This window comes from Chelonoidis abingdonii, chromosome 2, assembly GCF_003597395.2.
Source record: "Chelonoidis abingdonii isolate Lonesome George chromosome 2, CheloAbing_2.0, whole genome shotgun sequence".
Classification (NCBI taxonomy): domain Eukaryota; kingdom Metazoa; phylum Chordata; order Testudines; family Testudinidae; genus Chelonoidis; species Chelonoidis abingdonii.
This window is the reverse complement of record NC_133770.1, coordinates 184,132,271-184,153,658: the sequence shown is the minus strand read 5'-3', so window position 1 is coordinate 184,153,658 and position 21,388 is coordinate 184,132,271. Positions and strand designations below refer to the sequence as shown.

The 21,388-nt window shown below is 44.1% G+C and overlaps 1 protein-coding gene across 11 annotated transcripts in view; it reads right to left on the bottom strand.

The window, feature by feature from the left end:
• PHACTR1 (phosphatase and actin regulator 1) overlaps positions 1 to 21,388 on the bottom strand; it is a 479,385-nt gene that overhangs the window by 196,243 nt on the left and 261,754 nt on the right. For all 11 annotated transcript variants that reach the window (XR_004375470.2, XR_004375469.2, XM_032793286.2 and 8 more), the window contains one exon: positions 507 to 671. Coding sequence is in view for 9 of the 11 variants with exons in the window: in XM_032793286.2 (XP_032649177.1) it covers positions 507 to 671 (165 nt within the window). In the remaining 2 variants the exon portion in view is untranslated. The remainder of the gene's footprint in view (positions 1 to 506; positions 672 to 21,388) is intronic.

The following is a 21,388-nucleotide window of genomic DNA, read 5'->3' as shown; positions in this document are numbered from 1 at the left end:
AATTTGTTATTATATCAGTTATATAAAAGTAAATTGTCTTAACTGCTTTTCCCCGGTTATTATTTTAATTCTTCATTATCTGTAAAAACCTTTACAACATTTGAAAGTAACTGCATTCTCCACTGATGTTCTCTCTTGATTTTACCAGTTATTCTGATCTCACTCCCTCTATGTTTCTCATAGAACAGAAGCCAACATGACTTCATTTGGTTTACTTATTTTTCTGAGCTTCACTAATATCAGAGTTTGCATACCCAGCTCTGGCAAGTTTTGGCATTTCAGAATTGTTTCATTGTTTTTTAATGCATCACACAAAAATGGGACTTAAAAAAAATGCCTAGCAACAAAGTGATACATCTTTTTAGAATTTGGAGGACATTTCCAACAAAGTTATAACATTTTTTAAGTTGATCACTATCTGTGCCTACTTTACTTATTAATGACCCTGTACTGTTTTCAGCCCATTTGAACAATTTAAAAACAGTCAACCAACGCACGTTTATTACCTGCAGAAGTGTGTTTGAACTTTTCACTCTTCTTCTTCCTCCATTTCCATGGCTTGAAAATCCTTCCTATATTGGCAAACTTACTTCTTCGCCTGATTGGAGGAGTGTGGGTGCCTGGTACTAGAGAGTCTGAACGCATTGCAGCCAGTCTTTCCACTTCGTCAGCTATTTTTCCCCAAGAGGAGGAAGAGGAGGAGGAGAAAAAGAAGAATGTGTTAATAACATTGTGTAGAATCACACAGATGGTCAACATTTTCATGGTTACAGATAGCAGTCAAATAATGTGACAAAGGTTTTGTTTATTTACAACTTTAAATGGAATCCAAGCCCTGTTACAAAGGTCAATATTAATAATATTAACAACAAATTAATTGGAGTAGATGCTTTGATTTTGGGTAATCCATCACCCAGCCAGTGTTGGCGAAGGAGCTTGAGAGAGATTTTTCTCCAGGGAGACTACAAAAGCACTGATTATTTTTGGTAGTGTTTCCACTCACAGTTTTGATGTTTATCAGGGAGAGAAAGAGAGGAGCAAAGGAACAACAAATTACTGTTTTAAGAGAAATATTGCAGCTCTTTACCACAGTGTATATGAAAGATTATTTGATAAGTAGTAAGGACTAAAAATTCCTTGGCGGCCATTACTGCCTCAGTTAACATCTCATTCTTTTCCCCTCCCATGCCTTTCTTTCAGCCAAGGAACACTGGAAATCAAACTGAACAACAACATCTGGCATCACAGTGATTATGAGTATGTTCTGAAATTTCTTTCCTTTAAACACAGAAGGTTTTGCAGTGAATTTCCTAGCATGGTCACAATTTACACTGAGTTTGTTGTGTTAAAGTATTTCTAATGCAGATTTTCAGAAGCTGAATAGTTGCAACAAGTAATCTTTATGTTGGTCAAAACTTAAAAAAAAAAAAAAAAAAATCTAAACTGCACTCACAACACATGCAAGTGAGTGCAAGAGTCAACTGTGAGTACAGCATTATACTGTTTTTGGTGCAAGATGATTAAACATATTTGCAAATTTTGGGGATATTTTTCATGCACAGTTATCTGTAGGGGACACTTTTACAGGCAAAACTTTATGCTGGTATTTTTTTAAAATTAATACATTGTGATCAAATTATCAGTATTTCACAAAAATTAGAGATGGATCTGAACCACATAGATCAGATCTAAACCTCCCCAAAATTTAAGGGCATTTGATTTAGGGTCCTTTTAAAATAAAATAAGGCAAGCAGAATAAAACTGCAATCAAATATGCTTTTCCAATATGAAAGGTGAAGTAACGGTTTCCCATCCTTCTGCCATTTTGCCCCTCTGCATCCCACTATGTTCCCCCAAGTTCTACAGTGCCTCAGTGGAAAGAGCAAAGCTTGGTCTTTCCCTCCATTTATGCTTTATAAAATACAGCCAAAGACCTGGATTTATGTCTCTCAGTCTAACTATAATTCCCATTAGCAGTTTTAAAAACACAAAAACAGTAGAATTATTCAATATCAACAAACTAAGAGCCAACCCAGGTTCTACAATCTGGCTGAGCTCTGCTCAGCACAGAGTGGGTGGAAGAGAAGATGGCGTCACAATTCCTTTATTCCCATGTCTCTGGTATCTGCAGCCAAGTGCCCCAATTGCCGTTTAGAGCAACTCAGTCCAATCTGTCTTTAGCCCATCCAAACGGCTCAATCCCTGTCTGTTTGCTCAGCCAGTGACAGTTTCCTCTCACCCACCCTGCTCCACATCAAATCTAAGTTTTCCCTCATCCCCACTAACACTTGACCCTCCCCATTTCCTCCCGGCTCTGTGGCCCAATCTATTTCCAACACTGTTGACCCTCTTTCCCCCCCCCAGTTCAGCTCTTGTCCCCTTCTTCATACAAGTAAGGCTGTTTTCTCATCCATGCTGCTGGGGTATCAGTGGGGAATGGGGGACAGGGAGTAACTGAGAGGACAGGAGCCACAAGTTCCCTACTGTCAGTTCCTGTGTATGGTGCCATCACAATCCCCCTGCATCTGGGAGCAGCAATTGTAGGCAAAGTCCTGCTCAGCCCCTGAAGCCCTGGGCTGGAGCACACTCAGTTGTTCTGTAGGGATGGTACATATGCAGTCCAAGTCAGCAGGGAGGAGCTGTGAGGGGAGGGAGCATGCTCAGTGCTGACAGGATCTCTGTAGATTTTGGCTGTCAAATTCTAATAATAATGTAACAATTCTAATATTCTAATAGTATTTTTCTAAAATCTTCTTCTCAGAAATGCCTGAATGGCTTTTGTTTAAAACTTTCCTAAGGGTGTGATAGGGGGAGAGAAGAAAAAGGGAAGATTCAGCCTGAGGCAGACAGTCGTCATGGAAAATTTCAGCCCAAATGGTTTAAATCTGGCAAAGTTAAAGCAATTGGAAACAGTGTCTTGTAATAAAAGCAACCTTAAGTACAGGTGGTGCTGCCTATATACACAGACTGCCCACCTAGATATTTTGAAGGATATGGTAGGTGGGGAGCTATTTTTCCTTTTTGAAATATACAGAACAAGTTTCCTTTTAGCTACAAACACAGCTTGTTTTTCTACCCTAATTAAATGAATCAGTCTTGGGGGGGGGGTATTTAAATTACAGGAAAAAAATAGCTCACAAACTTGAACTAGCTTTCCAAGACTCCCAAAATAGTTTGAAAGTTTCAAACTCCATGATACTTTCTAATCCCCAGCTCTGTCTGCATTTCTACAATGTTTTTCTACTGAAGCACATAAGTTTAATCAATTTATTGTGAAAAAAATAAGTCACTGATTCTTTTTAAAAAAATCTCATCGAGTATAAAATGTGGCACATATGTTCCTCATTACACCAAGCTATTATAACAAAAGCTCAAGTGGGGAAAAGAAATTGGAGTTAGGCGTATGTTTCACTGTGCTTTGCTGAAAAAGCAGAAAAGTGCAGGCTGGAGGAGCACAGTAATCTACTTTGGAGGAGGTGAGGGTGCTTATGAGAACATTTGCTTTGCCACAAAGGCAGAGAAAGAAAAGGTAGCCTGGTTAAGGCATGTGGCTCTTCACAGGATGGCACACAGAGCTGACTGCCTAGAGAAATGCTCAGTGTGATCTGGTGCCAGATACAAAGCCTGGGGATTGCTGAATCAAGGCTAGAAATTGCATGGTTGTGCAAAGCAAATCTGTGAGAGGAACAAAGAAGAAACCAGAAAACTCCTTATACCCTCTGACTTCACTGGAAGTTGCTCTGTTTTGAAGAACAAAATGCTTTTCACTTTCCATTCAGGAAATCATGAATCAAAGGAAACCCTCCCCCACCCTCCTTTTTTTTTTTTTTTTAAAAAGTGCCCGGCGCTAAGGCACATCTAACCGACCATGCCCTGACTCAATGTTTTCCACTGCTGTGGCTTTTAAGAGCTTCTACTAAAGAGATGGGCAGGTCTCTGGACACCACTGTGATACTTGACTGGAAATTGTGGAGAGTGTAAAAGCATTCTGCTGAACCAACTGGGAAGGACACCGGGAGGCTTCTTACTCAGCCTGACTTTCACAATGAAAACACACAGCTGTGTGACAAACAAAACTGCAAATGAACTCAAAATAAATCCCTCCAACCCACCTCCCCACACTCTCCTGGGGTCCTCAATGAGCCACAATTACTGCTACAAATCACTATTGATTTCTAAATTGCACCAGAGTTGCAGTACTCCCTCTTTGTAAAACTACTCTAATTTGGGGCATCACTAAGGCCATGGCTAGTCCTGTTTGAATTGATATCTATTATAGATCTCCTCTCTTCAGGATACACAGGCTCTTTGTAAGTTACAGAATGTGCTTTTCTCCCCTTAAGAACACTTCCTCTTTTAGGGCCAATTCCTAAGGGTCTATACGCAAGCAACTCTCTCACAGAAGTCAAAGGGAAATTACCCAAGTAAAGATTGGGTCCATAAAGAACTAGAAATTGTCACAGAGTGTCAAAACCATTTCCATATTTTGATTTTCTTTCATTGAATTTCAGTATCTTGTCTCATGCAGAACTATGTTCCAGGAGTCCTGCTGTGCATCCCATCAGCCAGGAGCTCTTCTCCTCCATCCTTTCCAAATAAACACAGGCGTGAACTAATGCAAGTAACAGCACTTCTCTCTCTCTCTCTCTCTCTTTTTTTAAAAAAAGTCTACTTCACATTTCATGAAATGTACTTTTGGAAGTATTAATAACTCAAATATCATGATCACTGTAGAGGAATGACTGAATTAGAACCATATACACTACAGTCTTCCTAAAAAAAAAAAAGGAGTAAAGATAAGAGAGAGTAAAAGCCATTCCTGTTTTCTGGCGTCTCTTTTGCTTCAATTAGCCATGTTCCTGCTGCCTTTTTGGCTTCTCATGATTGACTAGCTGTGGGCTTTGACACCCACTAATGACAGCAGGCTTTGTAGGCGGGTTTCACACTCCTCCTGTTCCCAAAGAAGGTGGTGCTTTCAAGACTGTAAACTAAGCCAGACTTACATATTTATTGCCTTTGGGAGAGAAAAGCAGGTCAGTGCTTACCAGTTTGCTATACTGATACTGTTAAACTGCTGTGCGTTTTGGGGCCTTTCATCTCAATATTGCAATTTTGTCCTTTGACTGGTACAACAAATCCAAGATGATGTTTATAACCATCACCATAACGATAAATTTTCAGCACGTAGAAGTGGTGTTCACCTTATATTCCAAGAATGTGAAGCACACAATATTGTTGGTGAATGGGACACCACATGAACTGAAATACACATACGTTTGACACATAGGCTCTTCCTGAACAAATGGAAAGACACTGCGAGATTTCAACATTACTTGAAACTAGAGCAGGAGGATGACCCACTTCCCACTCATCATCTTCCTCTTCTCCTGCAAGGCATTAGTGAGATGACAAGACTAAATGAAAATAACAGTTATTTACCTTTCTGTAACTGTTGTTCTTTGAGATGTGTTGCTCATATTTATTTCAGTTAGGTTTGTGCACACATCGCATGCACGGAAGTCGGAAACTTTTACCCTAGCAGCTACCTGTAGGGCTGGCTGGGGAGCCCCCTGGAGTGGTGCCGATATGGCGTTCTATATAAGACTTTGCCGGCCCGACCCTACTTCAGTTCCTTCTTGCTGGCTACTCCAACAGAGGGGAAGGTGTGTTGGGGGGAAATGAAATAGATATGAGAAATCACTTGAAGAAAAACAGTTACAGAAAGGTAAGTAACTGTTTTTCTTCAAGTGATTGCTCATATCAATTCCAGTTAGGTGACTCCCAAGCCTTACCTTGGAGGTGCGGTCAGAGTCAAGGAACCGCAGATTGAAGAATCGCTTGGCCAAAGGCCACATCATCCCAAGAGTGCTGAACGATGGCATAGTGGGATGTGAAGGTGTGCACCAAGGCCCACGTGGCAGTCCTGCAGATTTCCTGGAGGGGAATGTGTGCCAGAAAGGCAGCTGACGATGCCTGAGCTCTTGTGGAGTGAGCTGCGACAGCAGGCGGAGGGACATTTGCCAAGTTGTAGCAAGTATGAATACACCTGGTGATCTGCAAAGATATTCGCTGAGAGGAAACCAGAGTGCCTTTCATCTGCTCCACGATGGTGATAAATAACTGGGTTGTTTTATGGAAGGGCTTTCTTCAGTCTATAAAGAAGGCAAATGCCCCTCTAAATGTCCAGAGAATGGAGGTGCTGTTCATGAAGGTCAGCATGTGGTTTTGGGTAGAAAACTGGCAGGAAGATATTCTGATTCACATGGAAACAGGACACCACTTTTGGCAGAAAAGCTGGGTGAGGTCTTAGTTGAACTTTATCTTTATGAAAAATGCTTTAGGGCGGTTCACACGTGAGAGTGATGTGTGGAAGTGATGGCCACTAGGAAGGCAACTTTCCAGGAGACACAGAGGAGTGAGCAGGAGGACAGCGGCTCGAAACGGGGGCCCACAAGGCAGGAAAGGATCAAGTTAAAGTCCCATGCAGGCACAGGTGGCTTTGTTGGGGGGTGAATTTTTTCCAAGCCTTTGAGGAAATGCCTCATGACCGGATGCGCAAACAGCGAGCGCCCGGTCGCGCCTGGGAGGAATGCAGAGATGGCTGCAAGGTGAACGTTAAGGGATCCAAAGGCTAGGGGCTGGTCCTTCATGAACATCAGGTAGTCCAAGATGCAAGGGATTGAAGCCTGGAGCAGGGGCACCTGCTGCTGATCACACCAGCAGGAAAACCTCTTCCGCTTAGCCTCGTAGGTAAGCCTAGTCGACGGCTTCCAACTTTCCAGGAGCTTCCACCTTACCGAGTCTGAACAGGCGTGTTCAGCCTGGCTCAGCCATGGATCCTCCAGGCTGTGAGGTGGAGCGACTGAAGGTCCAGGTGTAGGAGACAACCATGGTTCTGTGAGATGAGGTCGGGGCTGAGAAGTAGGCATAGGGGAGCTCGAATTGAGAGGTCCACTAGGACCAGGTACCAACACTGATGCGGCCAGGCAGGGGCCATTAGTATGACATCCGCCTTGTCCTGGCAGACCTTGAGGAGCACTTTGTGGACCACAGGAATGGTGGGAAGGCATAAAGCAGTTGGTCCGACCACATGATCAGGAAGGTGTCAGCTATCAAGCCCGGGCTGCGACCCCAGAAGGGACAGAAGGCTGGGCACTTCCTGTTGATCCACGAAGCGAACAAGTGGACTTGGGGAAACCCCCAGATGTGGAAAACAGAGTGAACAAATGTCTGAGTGCATCAACCATTCGTGTGTGAAGAAACGCCTACTCAAACTGTCCGACAATACAGTCTGGACACCTGGCAGGTACGAGACCTCAAGGGTGATGATGTGGGCTAAACAGAATTCCCACAGAAGGAGGGCTTCTGGGCAGAGTGGTGATGACCGCGCTCTGCCTTGTTTATTCAGATAGAACATGGCCGTGGTGTTGTCCATTAGGACTACTATGCAGTGGCCTTGTAAATGAGGAAGGAATGCTTGGCACACAAGGCGAATAGCCCTGAGCTCTTTGATATTGATGTGTAAATGACAGCTTGGTTTTGTGTCATAAGCCTTGTGTTGCCAGGCTCCCGAGGTGGGCCCCCCATCCCAGGGAAGATGCATCTGTAATCAGGGTCAGGGTGGGTTGAGGGGGATGGAACGGGACCCCAGCACCCACCATACGGGGATCCAGCCACAAGCGTAGGGAGTCGAGTGTGCAATTTGGGACTGCAAGCACCATATCTAGAATGTCATGGCCAGTCGATAAGCTGACGCCAACCACGTCTGCAAAGGCCTGAGTCGTAACCTGGCGTGTTGCACCACATAGGTACAGGATGCCATGTGACCCAGCAACCTGAGACACTGCTTTGCTGTGGTGGTGGGAAACTTGCAGAGGCTGGTAATTATGCTTGCTATAGCCAGATGCCAGGCGTCCGGGAGGAAAGCCCTCACTTGGTTTGTATCCAGGACTGCCCTGATGAACTCTACTGTTTGAGTAGGGGAGAGGACAGATTTGCTGATGTTCAGCATGATGCCCAAGCAACTGAATGTGTCCATGATCAGTTGTACTTGAGACCGGACTTGTTGGTGAGACCGGTCCCGTATAAGCCAGTCGTTGTGGTATGGGAAGGCGTGCACATTGTGTTGGTGAAGAAAAGCTGCCACGACCGCCATGCACTTGATGTGAGGGGATGTGCACAAGCCGAATGGGAGAGCTGTGAACTGATAGTGCGCCTTGCTCACCATGAAACGGAGGAAACGTCTGTGAGGTGGAGTAATTGAAATGTGAAAGTACGTGTCTTTCATATCGAGGGCGGCATACCATTTTCCCATATCGTGGGGGAATAGTGGCTAAGGAGACCATGAGGAACTTCAGGTTGACAATGTGCTTGTTGAGCTCCCTGAGGTCCAGAATGTGTCTTAGGCCTCCCTTTGCCTTAGGGACAAGGAAATAATGGGAGTAGAAACCCTTGCCCCTGAGGCACTTCCTCCACTGCCCCTAGGGCAAGGAGGGATTGTACCTTCTGGGCGAGGAGCTGCTCATGAGAAGGGTCCCTGAAGAGGGATGGGGAAGGAGGGTGGGATGGAGCAGAAGTGAATACACTATCCCGTCTGCACCGTGCGGAGGACCCAAAGGTCCGATGTAATATGGGACCAGGCATGGTAGAAATGGGATCGACGGTTCAGAAAGGGATAATTGTTTGAGGTGTGAGCTGGTAGTCTGTCCTCGAGCGCACCTTCAAAATGGACGCTTAGGACCCAGAGGTGGCTTGGATCGTCCTTGACCTGTCTGGAGGGGGGACATGACAGTCTACACCGAGAGTACCTGCTTCTCTGACGGGAGAAGTCCTGCCTGGGTCTAGGTGGGAAGGGGTGTTGCTGGGTGGTCTGGGGTTTAAATGGCTCTCTTTCGTTAGCTGGGGTATGCATGCCCAAGGATTTAGTACTGTTTCTTGTGTCCTTTAAAAGGTATGTAGGCGGGAATCGGTTTGCTCTGCAAACAGGCCCTGACCATGAAAGGGGAGATCTTCCACAGGCGGAAGTCCCGAAGACTGGAGCCAAGCATTCCACCGCATGGCGATGCCGGATGCCAGAGTGCGTGCAGCCGTGTCCACTGCATCGAGGGAACGCTGAAGGGAGGTTCGAATTTTCCCTCCTCAGCAATGGCCCCCAGTTCCATACGAGCTTCTGCTAGGAGTAGGTTTTGGAACTTAAGGACTGCAGACCAAGAATTAAAATTGTATCTACTGAGGATCGCCAGCTGGTTTGCGATCCGTAGCGAGACCACCAGTAGAATAAGCTTTTCCTCTGAAAAGGTCCAGCCTTTTGGCATCCATTGATTTAGGAGTGAGCCCTTGTTGGCCTTGTCTTTCTTTTGCATTCACTGTGTCCACCACAAGTGAGCATGGGGCGGGGTGGATGAAAAGGTATTCGTATCCCCTGGTGGGGACAAAGTATTTTCTTTCCACCCCTTTGGCTCTTGGGGGAATGGAGGCCGGGGTTTGCCAGAGATTTTTGGCATTGGTTTGAATAGTTTTATTCATGAAGAGGGCCATCCTAGAAGGCCCTTCTGGGCCTAAAATGTTCACCACAGGATCCCCCTCCTCCACAACCTCCTCAACTTGGAGGTTCATATTAAAGGCTACACGCCTAAGCAGTTCTTGTAGGACCTAAAGTCCATCGGAGGTGGACCAGATGTGGACATGCGAGCCACAGCCTCATCAGGGGAGGATGAAGATGACTCCACCGGCAGAGCCGGGACAGATGTGGCTCCTTGGTCAGCTGTGGGTAGCTCTTCCTGGGCACCTGGGGTAACCCCTACCATGGGTACTGACTCCGCAGATTGCTCTGGGTCTGGAGGGGGGCGGCTGAGGGTCTCCTTAGGAGGCCCTGTGTCCGAGTGTGACGACAGCCAGGCAAGCGGGGGGATGGGGGAACCTGGGCCTGATGATATGCCCAGGGGGTCCAAAATTGCCACTGAGGTTGCCAGTTGGGCGCCAGGGGTCATGACTGAGGCTTCCTGGACCTGACTGGGGAATGTCTAAAACCCCTGAATCTCTCCCTAATCTGTCAGGAAGGGATTGAGATCGTGACAGCCAAAGAGGAGCGGTGCGCGAATGGAGCACGGGGGGGCACCGAGTCCCTTGACAGATGAGGGTCATATGGAGATCGGAGTCGTAGAGCTGATCATGACCGTGACCGACGTCGTGTTGGAGAGCGGTGCTGTGCCAGGGTGCGGTGCCACAATGAGGATCGGCAGCATGATGAGGCTTGGTGATGAGTCGCGGGCCGGTGCCGTGGTGACAACGATGCGGAGATCGGTGCTCTGAACGGCATCGGTCCAAACAGTGCTGCAAGGTTGCTGAACATAACCTGGACCTCGAGCGGGACCATGTTCCAGCAGTCGACAGCGACCTCAAGTGTGAACGGCTCCTGGATCAGGGCTGTGGGACCAGCGCCACAAGTCTAACCAGTGTCGTGAGTCAGACTAGTACCTGGAGCAGTGCTGGGACTCTGAATGATGCCGAGACTCAGAGCAGCATGGAGATACTGGTCTGACGGCTGACACTCTGAACATCACTGGTTTGTCCTTGGATGGCACTGGGACCTAGGCTGGAGCCGGTGCTTGGATTGTGGACACTGGTGCTGTCATTTCAATGAGCCATCTGGCAGCCTCAAAGGTATCTAGAGTGGAAAGCAATGTAACCTCTTCACTTGCGCAGTCCCTTGCGCGGGGCTGGCATGAGGAGACCAAGGCCTAGCGGTCTTGTCAGGCTTAGAGACCTGCTCTGACTCTTGCTCAATTGGGGCCGGAGCGACCGCTTCGGCCCTAATAGAGGGTCCTCCCAAGGCTTGCTTCTTTCGAGTGACTGGGGAGTAGGAACGGTGCCAGGGTGAGCATCTCTGGGGCCTGGGAGATCATCGGTCTCAAGGTGGACACGGGATCCTCTGCGGTGCCGTGGCCAGTAACACTGGGGGATCACTGCGCACCTAGGCACTCGGTCCCACGTCTTGAGAGAGATGCAATGTGGACTCCATGAGGAGTTGCTTGAGTCAGATTTCCCTCTCTTTTCTTGTTCGGGGCTTGAATGCCTTACAGATTTTACACTTGTCAGCTTGATGGCCTTTCCCCAGACACCTAAGGCAGGGGTCGTGGGGATCGCCCGTAGGCATGGGCTTGTTGCAAGAAGTGCAAGGTTTGAAGCCCTGAGACAGCATGCCCCAGAGTCCCGCAAGGCAGTCATTGAATGCAAAAAACTGCCCTCAACGACTAAACTACATTTAACAGTAAGATAACTATCAACGATTAACTACTAAGAGAAAGCTAGGGATTAGTGGAGCACTTGAGAAACAAGAGACCACTGTTCCAACAATTGTCACGGGTGGCAAGAAGTGAAGTGAAGTGGGGTTAGGCTGGCAGGGTCTTATATAGAACGCCATATTGGTGCCACTCCACAGGGCTCCCCAGCCGGCCCAACGGGTAGCTGCTAGAGAAAAAAAGTTTCTGACTTCCATGCACGCAGTGCGTGCACACACCTAACTGGAATTGATATGAGCAATCACTCGAAGAACAGTGTTTCACAAGTATCTGCTGATAATAGTGTTGCCAACTCAGGATTTTAAATCACAAATCTAGCAAAACTTGGTATTCTTCATAAAGTTCCAGATCATGGGACTAGGTGAGAATCTCAGGTTCTATTAAAAAAAGTTTCTAGTCCTCATGGCTATAGAGAAAAAACTTGAAAACCCGACTATAATGCTCCCCCAAAGATTAAAAGCTAATCAAAAGAACCACAAATGTACCATTTTGTCCCATGATATTGAAGACAATCTCGTGTTATTTTGGGTCATGACTCATGATTTTTCAATACGTGAGTTGGCAATATGATGTAGAAGCACCACAGATGCTACACGGCTGGGTAAGTAGAATAGTCAGGACAAAGAACTGTTTCCAAAACAGTTCCCTAGTCCTGTAGGTGCATCAGTGAAGCCCAGGAGATAAAAAAGGACTGAAAAGCTTGTATTACACGCTTCTGAGTTTTCTGTCTCGTTCAGTGCAAAGTCTTTCTGCATGTCTATTGGCCCCACCCCCTCTGAAAATCAGCTGGATGCTGCGGTGACCTACTTCCAAAGCTCTGGGAGTTGCAAAACACGGATCAATGACCCTCAAAAATGGTAAGCAGCCCCATTTTTGGTTGGGAGATGTCTAGGTGGGCATCACACCAATTGCTGAGATAAAGACTATCCCAGATTTCATTTTAAAAATCAATATGGTTGCATCTCTGTATTCAGGTACAGAGAACTACATCACAGCAGATTTTCAGCCATTCAGCTATCAGGTCATGCACACCAATCCCTTTGCATCAAACAGCAGCTTCTTCTTCAGTAACTCCACTAGTACTTTATCTAACCTCATTTATGCAGTTTGCAATGCTGTTGTAGCCATGTTGGTCCCAGGATAGGAGAGAAACAAGGTGGGTGAGGTAATATCTTTTACTGGACCAAAAGAGACAAGCTTTTGAGCTCCACAGAGCTCTTCTTCAGGTCCTGACTTTAACTACAGGACCTTAAATACGTGAGAACAGTAACAACAAAATAATAAAGTTGTCAGTTTGTTTACAAGCTACATCTAATCTCACTTCATTCTTAGGTTCAGTCTCTAACCAATTTCAGCTGCAATTGCTTCTAGCTGTCAAGACTTCTTTTGCACTCTAGATCCAGAATGTTCCAGAACTTAAACTACACACACAGTCAGTTCTTAAAAGCTCCATACACCCCAAAACTCAGTGGTGTTATTGTGAAAGTACACCCCTTTTCAGACTGTCTTCAGAGAATCCAACCAACATTATAATCACCAGTAACAACCACCATAACTGTTGAAACTTTTTTTTGTTCTCTTTATCCGAATTTGATTTTAAATCTAATTTCAGATTATCTCATTTTTCCTTATTCTGTAGGAAAGCTGGTCCTTTCCTGTTAACACCTAGGGTGACCAGATGTCCCAATTTTATAGGGATAGTCCCAATGTTTGGGGCTGTGTCTTATATAGATGCCCATTACCCCCCACCCCGTCCTGATTTTTCACATTTGCTGTCTGGTGGCCCTATTAAAACCTGATATTTTTGTAGTGTTATTGCCCTTTAATTTCCTTTTCTTCAGAAATTAAGTTCTACTGGTCCTCCCCCTTCTAGTCCCTTTATTATTTTCGATGGCCATTTGAACCTTTTTTAAGGCTTTTCAGTGTCTGTTTTACAAGGACAGGCCCAATGCTTCATGCAGTATTCCAAGCACCTGTTTAACAAGATTGGATTATTATTACCTCATTTGCTTTCTAAGAAATCCTAGTAAAAATATGCTTTAGGATGGCATTTGCCATTTTTGCAGTGGCATTGAATTGTGAGTTCATATCCAGTTTATGATCCCCTATAAGGTCCACAGCCTCACTGCTCTGCATTGTAAGTAGCACTTGCTCATTTCTCTGATGATGATGACGACTTCTCTCTAGGTGTACTACTTTACATTTTAACTGCAAACAGAATCTCATCTCATTTACCCATCTCGATACACTTGTCAGATCACACTGCAATTCTGATTTTTCCTGCATGGTGTTTATAATCCCTTTCTAAATTTTATATCATCTGCAGGTTTAATCAATGTGGCATATATACACATTTTCCTCTTGATTAAGGTATATAATTGAAAACTATAAGTTTACAGACTGAGCTGTGCAAGACCTCACTTCAGACCTCCCCCACCTTTTGAGGTTAAATTGTTAAGAATTTATGGCTGATTGCAACAGGTCAGACAATTTCTTTAAATCGACACTATGCTGCAGTGGATTTTATTGATACAAAATCATTCTAATCTCCAAGATTGTTTTTTTATTCATGTAGAATGGTTACTTTACTCACCAAGCCTGTAATGATAGAAAATAAAGATTATTAGGTTTGACTTATCTGAGCTATGCATTATCCACAATGTGACTTTCACTGCTCATCACATTCTTCACCACTGAAGTGTTAATCACGTATAGATTTTCTTCTTATTGGTCACAAAAACCTGCTATTGAAATTAGATCAAGTATTTGATAATTTTCTAGAGGTAAATTTGTCTAAAGCATCTAAATGAGTTAGGCCTTTAAGTCTCATTTTCAAAAAGTCATTGCAACTTAGGCTCCTAAATCACTATGAATCCCCTTTACCTTTCCTTATCTTTCTTAAGGCCCTCTTATAAAATCCTCCCTCACACAAGTAGGCCAACTGACATCAGTAAGACTACTTTGGGGCTCAATTAGCCACAAGAGGAGAGGAGTAAAGATTATCACCACACACCACCACCGTGTGCCAGCATTTGGGCTCCTAGATCTTAGGCCCAGGTCCCAGAAGAGAGCTCAGGGGCCTTATGAAAGATACCATCCCCATGAAGCAAGTGGCAAGACAGGGTGGGAGTAGGTTGAGCCATGACTCCACCCCCACACATGCTGACCAATGGAGCTGGCTGGTCATGCAGGAGGAACTGAAGAAGGATATGCTGCACCCTGCAAAGAGGTGCCACAAATTACTAACACTGCTACGGCAACCAGGAGGAATGCGGGATGTCTCTGAAGCATGATGCCTCTTGGTATTCCCCATGGAATGGTGCCTTCATGTGCAGTCCCTTACTCAAAGCTCTGTTAATGACCCAATTTAGTCCTTTGCACGTAAGCATTGCAGGATCAGACCCTTAGAAAGCACAGAAGCACTTTATTTCTATTACATGCAACCTACAAGTGGAACAGCATCAATTTGCAAAACACACTACTACAGATATATCCCCCAACCCTACTTATCACACTTAATATACTTTACACTCTGTGTCATGGCACTTCCCCCCCCTCTCATTTCCACACTATACTCTTATCTATGTTCAGCACCATTCAACCAAATGCCTTCAACACTTCAGGACACATGTAAATACAACCATAGTTTCTGAGACTGAAGGCAAGTGATCCACACAAACAATTCTTTTGGTCTTTCTTGATACCTAAGCTATTGGAAAGACAATGTTCATGGCAGGAAGTTCATAACACTATGCAGACTCAATCACTCTCTCTCAAAATAAATGTTAGCATTTACTTTGCAGTTGCCTATGAGAATAAGGTTCAATCCCACAACATCGAAAACAGCGAAGTAAAATCACATACACATAGGGTTCTCTCTGATCTAGGGCTCTGGTCTTAAATGAAATAGCCACAAGAAGTCATAAGCAAAAGATTTTCATTGGATTTTGAGATCATGTCCCTACATGATGGCAACTCCCATTGATGTAAATGGTGACTGGATTTGTGTAACTGAGGGAGGAATCAAGTCCCATAGCTATAATCTTGGGATAGTATCTCTTGATATTATTAGCTTGTTAGACCAGAGGAAGACAAGTCTCACTTTCATTTGAGTCGTGACCTGACTGATCAAAACTGGAGTTCAAGTTCATTAACCATAGTTGAAGTACCCTTTGATGCCCAAGGATGTGGAAGACAGATAAACCATAGCTTCCTTTAGGCAAATCTTCAAATGCTTAGGAATAACTTGTTTGGCAAGAAAAACAGAATTGGATTCCAAGATCATTCCATTCCTAAAATTTCCTTCAGTCGAGAATGAGGTACTTAATTTTTATCAAATATATTGTTTCTGTGAAAGACCAGTTACCAATTGCATTAAAACATCATCACTCAGGTGCTGGTATTAACTAAGTTCTCAGGGTCTGATTCTTGTCTGATAATGATGTAAATTGGGGAGTAATTCCACTGGATTACAATAATGCAAAGCTGGTGTGAGAAGACAAATCAGGTCCACAGATAGTGATGATACCGTTGATCAAAAACATGTTACCAATAATTGTATGTACCAGATTACAACTTCACCATTTATCATAATGATTCAGAAGGGCCAGATTCTGACACATACACGTTGAATAATACCTTGTTCTACAAATAGTTTAATTAAAAACTTCTTCTAGTGTGTAAAATCTGGCCTTTAATGAATGGACAACTAGCTTTGACTGTTGCCTATTTTGAGATGCTCTGATATATACCAAAATTGTGAGAGACTTCTTAGGAAACTCTTGGTCAACTAAAAGAAATATCTGACCCCCTTTTGCAGATGCTGTAAGTATGATTATCTAATAATAGTTTTTATAAAAAGGGGCCTTCTAAATCACAAATCCTTAGATTATTTAGAAAATCAGATGGGACTGTAATGTCAACCAAAAGCTGCAGTGTACAGACAATGCCACACCAGCCATTTAAAAAGAGGTACTTTTGATAATGAGAAAGGATTCCATAAATACCCTTTTTTAATATAGCTGTGCCACTGGGGTTTCCATCCAGTATGAAACTAGAGAAAAGCCTGTTGAGAGTCTTTGAGTTAAGTTTAGAGGTGAGAGCAACAAAGGTGATGTCGTGGTGGGCATCTGCTGTAGACCACCAGACTAGGAGGATGAGAGAGACGAGGCTTTCTTCGGACAACTAACAGAAGTTTCCAGATCACAGGCCCTGGTTCTCATGGGGGACTTCAATCACCCTGACATCTGCTGGGAGAGCAATACAGCAGTGCACAGACAATCCAGGAAGTTTTGGCGACAACTTCCTGGTGCAAGTGCTGGAGAAACCAGCTAGGCGCCACGCTCCTCTTGATCTGCTGCTCACAAACAGAGAAGAATTGGTAGGGGAAGTAGAAGTGGGTGGCAGCCTGGGCAGCAGTGACCATGAGATGATCACGTTCAGGATCCTGACACAAGGAAGAAAGGAGAGCAGCAAAATATAGACCCCGGACTTCAGAAAAGCAGACTTTGACTCCCTTAAGGAACTGATGGGCAGGATCCCCTGGGAGGCTAATATGACAGGGAAAAGAGTCTAGGATTGCTGGCTGTATTTTACTGAGGGCGCAGGAACAAAGCATCCCAATATGCAGAAAGAACAGCAAATATGACAGCTGACCATCTTGGCTTAACAGAGAAATCTTCAGTGATCTTAAACACAAAAAGGAAGCTTACAAGAAATGGAAATTTGGACAGATGACTAGGGAAGGGAGGGGTACAAAAATATTGCTTGAGCGTGCAGGGATGTAATCAGGAAGGCCAAAGCACAACTGGAGTTGCAGCTAGCAAGGGATGTGAAGGGTAACAAGAAGGGTTTCTACACATATGTTGGCAACAAGGTGGTCAGGGAAAATGTGGGATTCTTACTGAATGGGGGAGGCAACCTAGTGACAGATGATGTGGAAAAAGCTCAAGTACTCAGTGCTTTTTTGGCCTCAATCTTCACAGACAAGGTCAGCTCCCAGATTGCTGCACTGGGCAGCACAGTATGAGGAGGAGATGAGCAGTCCTCAGTCGTGAAAGAACAGGTTAAGGACTATTTAAAAGAGCTGGACATGCAGAAGGCCATGCAATGCATCAGAGGGTGCTGGCTGATATGATTGCACAGCCATTGGCCATTATCTTTGAAAACTCATGGTAATCAGGGGAGGTCCCGGACTACTGGAAAAAGGCAAATCTAGTCCCCACCTTTAAGAAAGCAAAGGAGGAGAATCCAGGGAACTACAGCCTCATCTCAGTCCCTGGAAAAATCATGAAGCAGGTCCTCAAGGCATCCATTTTGAAGCACTTGGAGGAGAGGAAGGTGATCAGGAACAGTCAACATCGATTCACCAAGGGCACATCATGCTTGACCAACAAGATTGCCTTTTATGATGCGATAACTGTCTCTGTGGACATGGGGAAAGCGGTGGACACGACAGACCTTGACTTTAGCAAAGCTTTTGATCCAGTCTCTCATAGTATTCTTGCCAGGAAGTTAAAGAAGTATAGATTGGATTAATGAACTATAACATGGATAGAAAGCTGGCTAGATCATCAGGCTCAACGGGTAGTGATCAATGGCTCACTGTCTAGTTGGCAGCCGCTATCAAGCGGAGTGCCCCAGAGGTCGGTCCTGGGTCCAGAGGTTTTGTTCAACATCCTCATTAATGATCTGGATGATGGGATGGATTGCACCCTCAGCAGGTTCATGGATGACACTAAACTAGGGGGAGAGGTAGATACACTGGAGGGTAGGGATAGGGTCCAGAGCAACCTAGACAAATTGGAGGATTGGGCCAAAAGAAATCTGATGAGGTTCCACAAGGACAAGATGGAAGAATCCAATGCACTGCTACAGGCTGGGGACTGACTGGCTAAGTAGCAGTTCACAGAAAAGGAGCTGGGGATTACAGGGGACAAGAAGCTGGATATAAGACAGCAGTGTGCCCTTCTTGCCAAGAAGGCTAACGGCATATTGGGCTGCCTTAGTAGGAGCATTGCCAGCAGATCGAGGGAAGTGATTATTCCCCTCTATTCGGCACTGGTGAGGCCACATCTGGAGTATTGTGTCCAGTTTTGGGCCCCCCACTACAGAAAGGATGTGGACAAACTGGAGAGAGTCCAGCGGAGGGCAACGAAAATCATTAGAGGGCTGGGGCACATGACTTATGAGGAGAGGCTGAGGGAACTGGGGTTATTTAGTCTGCAGAAGAGAAGAGGGGGGATTTGATAGCAGCCTTCAACTACCTAAAGGGGGGTTCCAAAGAAGGTGGAGCTAGGCTGTTCTCAGTGGTGGCAGATGACAGAATAAGGAGCAGCGGTCTCAAGTTGCAGCAGGGGAGGTCTAGGTTGGATATTAGGAAAAACTATGTCACTAGGAGGGTGGTGAAGCACTAGAATCAGTTGCCAAGGGAGGTGGTGAAATCTCCCATCTTTAGAGGTTTTTAAGGCCTGGCTTGACAAAGGCCTTAAAGGTGATTGGGGTGATTTAGTTGGGGATTGGTCCTGCTTTGAGCAGGGGGTTGGACTAGATAACCTCCTGAGGTCTCTTCAACCCCAGTCTTCTGTGATCACCATAATAGCCAGGAGAAAAGGCAAAGAAATTAGTTTAAGAGCTAAACTGCCCAAACTATCCCTTTTAATCTGTAGTTTGCTTCTCTTGGGAAAAATAAACTACTATTTCTGTCCTTTAAAGAAGTTGACAGGAAGCTGGCCAAGAGGAAAAAGAGTAATTAGACCAAATGGTACAATTATAATGAAGCCTGAATGCAAGTTAAAAAAAAAAAAAAAAAAGGCAGCAAAGATCTGTTTCAGTGGATTCTAATTGAGAGGAGCCAGTTTCTATCTTTCAATTTCAGTGCAGGGAGTTAGAAGGAAAGGTGAAATCTTTCAGGTTAAGATACCCAAAGTCAGGCATTTATGATCTGGTCTAACTCTCATTAAAGTCAATAGAGAAGCTGGATAATTCACCTTAGTAAGTTACTTTAATTTCAGGAGTGATGAGTACTCACAGAGGCGCAGAATACCCACATCTCCTTTTGCAATCCTGGATAATTAAAGTTCCTTTTTTTTTTTGGCCAAAATCTATAGTATTTTCATGGGTTTTTTTAGGATCTCTCATTGGGCTATTGCAGTCTGGTGTATTTTTCCTGCTTGCTCACTAGATTTAGATGACAGCATCCATTTTTTTTTTGATTCATGACAGCTATTGTGAGCACCAGAGAAATATTCTCTTCCTGCCTTAAAAAAAAAAAAAATAGAGTCAAACAAATTACTGCATACCATTAGGAAACATTAAAGTCAACGATTAGTTTTATGGTCATAGTGTCAAATTCATGAAGAAGTCTGAGTCTTATCAATCAGAAATAGCCTAACTAGTTTGAAGGAGTTTAGGTCAGCTGTAGAAAAAAAAACAATACAGGGAACCTAGAAATTACTACAGATTAAAAATCTGTCAGAATACTCATATCAAACAGTGTTATGCATGTAAATACGAGATAGCTGGTGAAATCCTGACCCCATGGAAGTCATTGGCAAAGTTCCCATTGACTTCAGTGGAGACAGATTTTTAGCCAGTACATCTAGTGATTAGATTAGTTGGGCTGGGAGTCAGGACTTGTGGGTAAATTTTGCCCTTTCTTTCACCCATTGCAATCCAATTGACATGTAAATTAGGGTAGAATCTGACCCCTGTATCCTCTTCCTGTGTCTGCCACTGATCTGACAGATCTAAATATCAGGCATGGAGTGAGTGTGAGGGAGTGAACAGTTCTCTCACCCATATATGTGGTCCTCTCCAGGTCAGGCTGAAGCACACTGGCAGAACAAAACAGGAAGCCTGCGCTGCTGCAGCCTACCCTGTGGAGAGAGGACTTTAGTGCCCTGCGCTGACTTTTTGACACCTTTCCTCAGCACTAGAATTCATATCCAGGAATATAAATCAGCAGAGAAAGCACTTCAGCTTGGCCCTCTTAATCTAATGCATTCTTTTGTAATAATAACCCTCGAAGGGTGTTTGAGGAAGAAACTGATGGCCTGTTCTGAGCCATTATTGCAAAAAAACATTCTGGCAGCACGCACACATTGGGCCTACCTATACAAAGCCACTTGTCCATGAAATTGACAATAATTTCAATGTGCAATATTATTAGGATCACAACAGTAGGTATTTGCAGTAGATCTTATTTCACTACTGCAGGTGGAAAAAATAAAGAATCACAATCAGTCAATTCTTACAACGCAACAAAGGTATCTTCCTTTCACCCACTAGCTGCTGTGTATTTGGCACCATGCAGTATGACTGTGCAAAAGAATCTGCACATATATTAGAAACGGTGAATTATGACTTTCCAAAGGTTTTACTATACAGGCTTCATAAAAATATTCTTTTATACAGAAATACATAACTAGAGAGTTACCATCAGCAAAAACTCCTTCCTATCTATTTCTGCATTAAGGAAAACTAGACATTGTGCATCTCAGGGCTACTTGGAGAGGAGATGTGCCTTGCTTTCATGCTGAATTTTAGGATCAGAATATTTCTGCAATATTCTACAAGTTCCATAAACATTTTTCAGTAGGGTCTTGAAATTTTGGCTAAGCAAAATTGCTGCATTCATAAAAGCTCTCAACTAAACTGGAATTGGCAAAAAGGGATTATTACAAAAAATCTCAAAGCAAAAGAGAAATATTTGTTTTATATTTCAATAGAGAACAGCCTAAACGTCAATATTTGGATCCAGATTTCAGACTTCCCAAATTTGCAAGGGTGCTTAGAACTAGTGGTTTCGGACTGGCCCTCTGTAAAAAGAGGGGGATCAGTTTAAAAAAAAAAAAAAATCTCTGTTTCCAGGTTCAGATGTTTGGTGTGGATGTGATAGCCAATTTCTATTACAAATATACACAAATGGAGGTGTAAAACTCTGCAACAACAGCACAAAATAGTGAAATTAATGAGCACTGATAGCAGGTAAAGAACAGCAATCCTGGTTTGCCAACTGAATTTATGGAGCAGCTCTACTATCTCAAGTCAGCTGATTTCTAACATAACTACCTACCTCCCACCCACAA